Consider the following 9,080-nt stretch of genomic DNA (forward strand, 5'->3'; position numbering starts at 1 on the left):
CAATGAGGTAGCCAACTTTCAAACTAGCTCCTTAAAAACAGAGCATCCATTTCTACTTGGTTAGAAGATAAATGCAGAGGGATGGCATAACTTACTAGCATGACCAGTCTGATTTTTCAATCTTGCTTAATCACCCCATCAAGCAGATGCTTCTGTCCTTAATGGCAGAGAGAAAAATGCCAAGAACTGTAATGCCACAGTAGCTGAAAGCTTCCTGTCTGGGAGGATTATTTTCATCCTTAGCTATTAGGAGATAGATAATAAACCTATTCTTTTGGTTTGAATTATTTGTTATTGAATAAGCAATATAGGGACTTTTTTGTAATGGAGTACCAAAGCATAATCAGGAAAAGAAAAGTTTGTTCCCAGAACAGACAAACACAGTTTTACAGATGCAATTATCATTTATTCTCATTAAACAGGACTTTTTTTTTTTTTGGTGGTTTTTTTTTGTTTTGTTTTAAATCAAAAGATAGTCAAAGTTAAACTGCTATGAAAAAGATTATGAAAAAGGTTACAGGCAGAGATTAATTTACAGCTGATTTATAAAGTTAGCACTTTACTTCAGAAAAGTATAATTTTCTTCTTTCTGAAATTAATATTAACTTTCTTAAGCAATTGCTTCCATATGAAAAAAATGTGAGTCCCAACAGTAATCTATTCTGTAAAGAAAGAGCTTAAGACAGTTCAGAAACAAAGACAGCAAAATTCCCCCAAACACAAAAGTGAAGACATACACTAAACAAGTGTTCTGTTTTCCCATTTCTGTAATTTGTTCTTATTTAAAATTGTTACTAAAGACCTACTATTACAAATCATTACAGTTTTCCATATCCAGATCACCCATAGTATAACTGTCATACATCCACCCAAACACGTACTTTAATACCTGAATATCCAGTCAGCGTCGCAAAGTAAGGGCCCTGTCCTGCAATCAAGCTCAGCTGATTTTAGCAGGACTCCCAGAGGTTTCAGGATTTGCCAGCAGAGAACTCACTGTAAGTTCCTATTTTAGAGGATCCAAGGCCAAAATCCAGAAGAAAGCACCCATCCTCAGTAAGTTTAGATTTCAACTGTATGTAAATGCTGATAGTCAATTGTAGGAATAGGATGTAAGGGAAAAGTATTAAATCTAAAACTGCTGTCATAGGATATTCAGTCTCTATTTATAGTCAGGCTGAAGCATCTTGGAGGGGTCCCTGAATAGCGATAGCTTCAATCTCAACTCTGGCACCCTGTGAGAAAACAATGAAGAAATGTACTAGGAATTTAATATATCTATTTTATGAAGAGATTGGATGTATAACACAAGCTTGTAAGAACAGAGTGACATTTGAGGGAGTAATACAACTGTCAGAAGTATAATCTAATTTAGCAATGTTAAGTAATATTGAAAATTCACTTTACTCTTACTTAAGTATCATAACCCCTTATTTCTAGTGTTGTAGCCCTCTTCCACCATAAAGAAATGTCTCTCTCCTATTCAGGTCTCTCATATGTGGGAATAAGACTGGTATACTTAGAAAAAAACTAAATACATAAGAGTCTTCATTAAAATAATTGCAGCTGAAGCTGTTCCAGAATAAGAAAAGCTGTTAGAATGCTTCAGAAGTAAGGAATTTCAGAAATTTTTTTTTTTTTGTAGGCAGAAAAGTGACACTTACTTTGGGCAAAGCAGCAACCTGATAGGCTGCTCTGGCTGGGAAGTTTGTCTTGAAAACTGTAATTTAAACAGAAACGTCCACCAATCACTTAACTTTGCTTGATGAAACACAGTTCAAAGTAATCTGTATAAAATGCAGTCATTGGAACAGTTTTAGGTTCAAGGCTACAAGTCAAATAATCTTCTGTGCCAGCTATCGTTTCCCCCTTGCTGGTTTTTTTTGGTCACTGACTTCTCTAACATCTCAGCAAGCTACCATTCATCACCAAGAAGCCAGCTACAGTTGTGATCTAGTGGCCAGTGATAACTTGCATTCTGCTGACACTGCATGGCCTTAACACCAACTTGGCTGAAAAAGAAAGATTAAATCAAAATTGTGATCATCCAATTGCAAACACCAGGGAGTGGGAGAGGGCTCTTTCACAAAAAGAGCAAGAGGGAAAAACAGGCCCTTGCCAAAAGAGTCATGAGCAAATATCCCAGGTTTGCATAAAGTCAACAGGGGGCGAGCCTTACTTATATCAAGGGAAGGCAGAGGAAAAATAGGCCCTTGACCTATTCCTCCATTCCCAATTAGGCCTGGCACTCAAGGATATTAAAAGAAGAGGGGGTGGGTGGGAAGGGGGGGTGGTATTGGTAAGGATATATGAGCTGAATTTATAGAATCATAGAATAGTTCAGGCTGGAAGGGACCTTTAAAGATCATCTAGCCCAACCCACCCCCCTGCCACAGGCAAGAACATCTTTCACAGGATCAGGTTGCTCAAAGCCCCGTCCAACCTGACCTTGAACACTTCCAAGGAATTTGCATAATTAAATTGAAGTTTTACTAGTGAAAGTTAACACTAAGCTTAGAAATAGTAACTTCAGGGTCCAGCCAAAGAACAGCAACAACTGCTTTCTTGGACTACAGGTAGGAGGCAACAAGTAACTAAGTATCCAGCCGGTCTGTTTTTACCCTGCTTAAACGCACACACAATTCCATTTTGACATGCAGAAGACTGTGTTGATAGCTCATCAATAAAAGACTTCATTCAACACCAGATGTTGCTATCTAATTAAAAGCCATGTAAATAAGGAACTTATGTGCATACTTGCCCAAATTGTTCTGCACAATATGGCTCATTGGAATCACCTTTTTCAGTCTACATTCAGTTTTATTAAGCAAGCATTATTCTGTTTTTTTCTGAAGTGGAGAAATGTGGCTCACCCTTGTATAAAAATGAGCCCTGTCCCATAACAATAACCCACAAATCATTCAAAAATACAAATAGACGTTAAAGAAATGGAGATACAAAATCTGAAATTAAGCATTTGAAGGCTGCCTACAGTAGAATTATATTAGGGACAACACAGCATCTATCAAGTTAAAAAGGCATGGAAGATCAACCTATAGGGATAGCAGGAGCTGATCTTCACATGACAGTGAGTTAGTGGGATGGTAGGACACAAATTCACAAGAAATTAGGCTGTGCTTGATCTGGTGCTTGCAAATTAAATTTTTTTTTTTTTTAATTGCTCTATTTCTACTGGAATCTTAAAGAATCTGGAACTACATCATCTGAGTCATTAAAACACTTTGCTTACTGTGAACATAATTTGTTCCACAAGCCATACTGGTAAAACAGAAACAAAAGATCTACTTACATTGTTTGTAAATATCATTAATATCATTGAAGTCCTTCATGTCTGCCATCAAAACCGTAGTCTTCACAACTAGAAATTACATAACTGCAGTTATTTTAGACCTCTGACTTGTACACAAAAGTTCAAAATCTTCAGTGCATTTCTTCCTTTTATTTCATAAATTTCCCTCAAGTATTCTAAGCATTTTGAAAAGTTTTGCTAATGGATATTGATCACTAGAGCTACTACCTAGAGAACCACCTAAAAAATATGAATACCTAGTATGTAATAAAAGTTTAAGGAATTAGACATTCCTGACCATATCTGAAAATATCTGATTTAAATTTTCATTCTAAGCCAAATTCTTCCAAGAGGCACACAACTGATAAGCAGGTCTATTAAAAAAGCTGTTCTTAGCCAACTGTTGGCAATAGATATCATATGTAATATCTGCTACCAAAAAAGTCCCTAAAAGGCCTGAAAATATAGTCTATGCTAGAATTTTTTACCCATGCCTGTCCAAGCCAGCATTAATCCTGGTTTGGCTCCACTATTAGAATCCTCCCCCAAAAAAGTATTGAAAGTGCCTAGAATACTAACACCATAGATAGAAACCTGCTTTTACCTGGAGCAAAGCATAGGGTGCTTAAAATATCTGTAGTCAGTTGCAGCTCTGTCTATACCTGAGCTTCCCTAGTTAGAGCTAAAATATTAGTACCATGAGCAGAAACTTTTGGTGAAAGGCAGTGTTCCATTGATACCCATCACAAAGACTTGCACGTTGATTTATTTCTTTTATTTTTTAACCCAGACTCATGATTCCTTTTGTTTCTTCCAGCTATTGATACCAACTGAATGTTTAGCAAACAGCTTTTTTTTTTTTTATTTTTTAAAGGTCACTTGATTTTTTTTTTTTAATCCAGGTTAAAACAACCACTTGTTTGCCACCATCATAGCAGCACTTACCATTGCCATAGTCACAGCCTGCAGCTTTCAGGATTTCTCCCATGTTTTTTAGAGCCTAAAGAAAAATGAGACAAAAATCTTTTAACTATCAGCAGGTTTGTCTTTAGGTAAGTATGTATATATGAGTTGTATCTTGGCTACATCCATGTTATGGTATAAGTTCACCCAGCAAATCTTCAACAGTCCTCAGTGGGTAAGCAAAATGAAAAATTAAAAGGGAGCTTCTAATAAACCACAAATATTAAACCACCCATTCATTAGATGTAAATGCATGATGCAGCTCCATCTCATCCTATTACCTCACACCACCTCTTCGCTGCTGGGGGAACAACCTTCCCCGAGTCAAGGCAGGGTTTTTACTGGGATCTGAACCTTTGTTACAAACATTGATCCTTTCCTACTTTCCTACATGAAATACAGATTCCTCACCTGACCTCCAAGTTGTTCAGGTGGAAAATGACAGGGTTAGGATGGAAGGACTTCCTCCTGCTTCCCCTTCATCTTGAAGGATGTGAAATGTGCTCTCTAGATCTCTTCAATTTCTCATAAGTCCATGTCTAACTAAGCACATGCCAACTCCATTACAAGTCTATTGCTAGAATACATCTTACCTGCTTAGCTTCTTCCTTTGCCCCTCCAGAGACAAGTTGCCCGGTGGAAGGTTCTATACCTATCTGTCCTGCAATGTACATCGTTCGGTCTACCAGCACTGCTTGACTGAAAACACAAGTGACATTTTAGGTTTAATGTTTCCCCATCAAAACATTTAACTATCTGAAAGCATATTTCACGTTTTCTTCAGTAGTTTATAATACCTCAGAAAGATAGAGGACTGAGGTTATGCACGCACAAGTCTGTACACACAGTCACACATTCAGTCTCCTTATGGTTTTGGGAGAGGTGGGATTAGACCACCTAGGGAAGCGCATAGGTCTTTTTTTTTAGGAAATAAACCTTTTTTCTCACAAAGGCACAAGGTATAAGCGCAGCAACAAAACATTAAACTGAGCTACACAGCTTCCACACTGCAGATATCACAGAGGGGAGGCAGAGTAAACAAACACATTTTTTGCACCTGCCCAGATAAATATTCCATCCTAGTTTGACAAGTAGACAATACCTTTCATCTACATCTCAGCTGCAGAGCAATGAAGGAAAAAAAAAGAAAAATCAAAAGAGGGCTGATTAAAAAATTTAACATTTTTCTTCTCAAACAGGCACCATGATAATGAGTTACAGCTGTGAGGTGAAGTACTGCACACTAGGTCTCTGGCAGTATTCCTCCAGAGTCACAAAATTGGCCAGTCAGCACAACACCTTGATCACTCCATTCCCAGAACAATCACTCTCCTCTCACCAAATAACCTGAGTGACCTGTTGGCTGGGTTAATTCTGAAGAATGCAGAATTCACAAAACATTTTTATATAAATGTCAGGTGTGTTTTTGCTGAAGTAGAGTTGGCAATTATTAATGTCTCTAATTCCCACAAAGAGATTAAAAGATTAAAACAAAGACTTAAACTACCTAGCAAAGATTATGCAAGAGACATAATTTACTTCTCTTCAGCTGGTGATTAAAAATATTTTGCAAAGAAATTAGAGAAATATTCTTTTGAAAGTGTTTGCAGTGTATTAACACAGTTTTTCTTATCTCTTCGCATTCCACAAGAAAATTGTTTTGACAGTTCAACAAGCCTCTCAAGTTACACAACCTAGAGTTAGGCACCTTCCTGAACTACCTAAATTAGGAGGTTAGCTTCCCTTTAATGTCAATGGAAAAAGAAAGGGACTCTGAAAGAGAACATTTTTATTACATCTCTTCTCTGAATTGAGACTGACTCAGTTGGATTGTCTCAATCCATTGACTTCACAGGGGACCAACCTAATTTAGGGACTCCGTAAAATGATTACAGTTAGGCAATCCAAACAGTGCCATCACTCCCATCTTTCCTTTTATCCCTGTCTTACATTCTCCTGTAATTTCATAAGGGGAAAAGTAGCCAGTAATTTATCTAATATGGTAAAATATCTTACGTGGTCATCATTTTCTCTATCATCAACTAACAAAACTGGAGTAAATCACAAAACTACACCATTTAAAGAACAGAAACTAGTGAATGAAGTAGTTTTCTAGCTGATGCAGTCTTGTTGAGAGAAAATCTGTGTATGAAAATTAAAGAAGTATGTGTGTTTGGTTATTTTCTTTTCTACCATGTCCTGCTTTGTTGAGGCACAGGCCCTCAGACCACAAAATTCCGTTTCCATCTGAAGTGCAGAGAACCATGCAACGAAAAGGTATGAGCTCTCTAAAAAAAGAGATTGTCTTGTACTGCTTATTATAAAGCAAATGACACGACGAAACATTTATCCCAACAAAGGCCTTCTGACAGTCCTAAATCACAAATAATTGGGGAAAAAACAAGCTGAAGCCTTCTGATACCACTGCCAGATCAACATCTGCAGCAGTCTTATTGGGTCTCCTTCTCTGCTCCTCAACTTCCTTCTCTTGGTATGCTTACTAGTGGAATCCTCCATTCACTGAGACTATTAACAATTTACCAGCTAAAGCATATACTTCTACTGCAGTCAAATGCACGAGCGAAGCTCAGAGAAACTTCAACTACACAAACCCCAATCACGTTTTAACTGCCGATGTATCCTATAACTAGGGTCAATCATAGTTACTCATTAATCTCTGATTCAGCAGAGATCGGAGTTGTGTGCCTAAAGTCTTTCACGTTTCAGTATACCTAAGGGCATAACTAGATGGACATTATGATGTTAGAAGAACATCATTCATCAGAGAGATGGTGTTAAGAAGCACATTTTTTAAAGACAAGGACTGCAAAGTTAATTGGATCTTCTTTACACAAATGATTATTGATTAATACAAGAACAGCATCTCTGCTGTGCCTTTTAAAAAGTTTAAAAGCATTAATGAAAGATATATATACACATACACACTCACACATATGTGTCTTTTTATATATCTATCTACCTACCTACCTCAAGGTACTGGAAATTGGATGCAGTAAAGAAAATACAAAACCACAGTAAAAAATAGGTCACCAAAAATCACACTGAAGGGCTGTAGCAGAACTGGGAATGCAGCCCATACATCCCAATTCTTCATTCCACATTAAGCCCTCATTCCTCTGTTACCATACTCAGACTCCACAGCAGAGATGTAGCAGTTATTTCTTGTGCAACTTTTGCTTACTGGACTTTGACAAGTTCCCTGAAACCTGATAAACTAAGTTAGTGATAAACTTACTGATGTTAGACCCATCATACATTAACAGGCTGCATAATAAGCAGTATTTCATCAAGAACTACCAATAAGCACAAAATGTTGGAGTGCAGTTAATCCACAACAGAAGCGGAGAGCTATGTTGAAGGCTAGGCCAGTGGCATTTGTGCGCAGCCGAAGAATTGTTGCCTTCCCACGTGTTAGATGTTCTCCTAACTATAAGCAATGCCAGCCCCCTGGCTGCAATCCACCAATAGTTTATTGTTTACAGAAATTAACCTTCATGTCATGTCTCTCTGCTTCTACACTTTGTATTTCTCTTTCTTTATAATTCCTATAAAGAACACACAGTTTGAAGCTCAGGAAGTTCAGTTTCAAAGTAATGGAGACAAAAATGCACCTGGAAGGCACTCGGATGCTACCAGTAGAAAAGTTTAAACCAACAGAGTCTGTGTTTATATTGGGAAAACAAAGCCTGAGTGCAGAAGTAAAAATTCTTAGAAAATGCCCTGGTAAAAATCCCTCAGTACCTTAGCTATGAGAGTCTACTGTAGTTATTGAACATTTTTTCATACCCAAATAGCAAAGAGAAACCTTTATGCAATTAAAATTGGGATTTTTTTTTTTTAATTACATTCGGAACTGTTGCAACAACTTACTTGTGAAAACATTGAACAAGGTCTTACATATTTTTACAGCAGTTAGTTTTTAGACTGAAAAGCATTTATAACCTGCTGGCAGTCACGTTCAAAATAAGAAGAGATTTGCAATTCCCACGCAGTGAACTCTCCAACTGCCAAAGCACGTCCTGGGTCGGGCTCAGCCTCCACTTTCCATCGCCTCCAGAGTCGGCATTCCCTGCTAACTTCCCTATGCAACGTGCTTTCTTCTAGGAAAGCATTTTTTCCTTGAGAGGAATCATTCTTTCTCTTGCGGTTTTTTCATTCAGTGCTTATCACTAATTTCAGAATTATTTTCCCAACCTGACTTTTTGAGGGACGTTTTAAAAACCTCACCTAAAGCGATTAGGACTCCCCGCCGCCCCAGTCAGGCTGCAGTTTGCCGCTAGCACTGCAGACCCGTTCGTGCTATAGGACCTCAGGTGTCCCTGGGGGGTTACTGGGGAGGAGACCGGTCCCCGCTCGGGCCGGGGGGGGGGTCAGCCTCACCGCAGCCCCCAGGGCTGCCTGACAGACCCCCCCTCCAGGGACCTGCTCCCTCTCGCTAAGGCATACCTGTAGGGACCCAATGCAGCAGGAGCCTTAGCAGTGCTGATTATTTTCTTCACGAGCGAGGCCATAGCTGCTGCCGCCAGCCCCCTCCTGCCCTCTCCACCGCGTCCCGCCAACTGTCCGCCCCGCCCCCTCCCCTCCCCTCCCCTCCCCTCCCCTCCCCTCCCCTCCCCTCCCCTCCCCCCTCCCCTCCCCTCCCCTCCCCTCCCCTCCCCTCCCCTCCCCTCCCCTCCCCTCTCCCCTCTCCCCTCCCCTCCCCTCTCCCCTCCCCTCTCCTCTCCTCTCTGACGGCACGGCGCGCACGCTGCCCACTACGCACCCCCCCCCCCCCCCGCAGGGATTT

General features: G+C 39.5%; 1 protein-coding gene across 1 annotated transcript; it reads right to left on the reverse strand.

The window, feature by feature from the left end:
* Positions 1–384: 384 nt before the first annotated feature.
* On the reverse strand, positions 385–8,886 carry RIDA (reactive intermediate imine deaminase A homolog). The gene is made up of 6 exons (XM_052787785.1): positions 8,741–8,886; positions 4,867–4,972; positions 4,256–4,310; positions 3,311–3,379; positions 1,665–1,720; positions 385–1,235 (listed from the first exon to the last, which is right to left on the reverse strand). Exons 1-6 carry the CDS (start codon positions 8,803–8,805, stop codon positions 1,173–1,175), a joined length of 414 nt encoding a protein of 137 aa, XP_052643745.1. The 5' UTR covers positions 8,806–8,886; the 3' UTR covers positions 385–1,172.
* Between the last annotated feature and the right edge of the window lie 194 nt (positions 8,887–9,080).

The sequence above is a fragment of the Harpia harpyja genome, chromosome 5, assembly GCF_026419915.1.
Source record: "Harpia harpyja isolate bHarHar1 chromosome 5, bHarHar1 primary haplotype, whole genome shotgun sequence".
In the NCBI taxonomy this organism is placed as follows: Eukaryota; Metazoa; Chordata; class Aves; order Accipitriformes; family Accipitridae; genus Harpia; species Harpia harpyja.

Excerpts from the sequence above, each read along its gene's own strand:
- RIDA (XM_052787785.1), bottom strand. The coding sequence starts at position 8,805 with ATGGCCTCGCTCGTGAAGAAAATAATCAGCACTGCTAAGGCTCCTGCT. Across the intron at positions 1,721-3,310 it reads TAATGATATTTACAAACAAT|TTTTCAAGACAAACTTCCCA; the intron begins GTAAGTAGATCT and ends TTTAAATTACAG. Across the intron at positions 1,236-1,664 it reads AGGTTGCTGCTTTGCCCAAA|GGTGCCAGAGTTGAGATTGA; the intron begins GTAAGTGTCACT and ends GTTTTCTCACAG.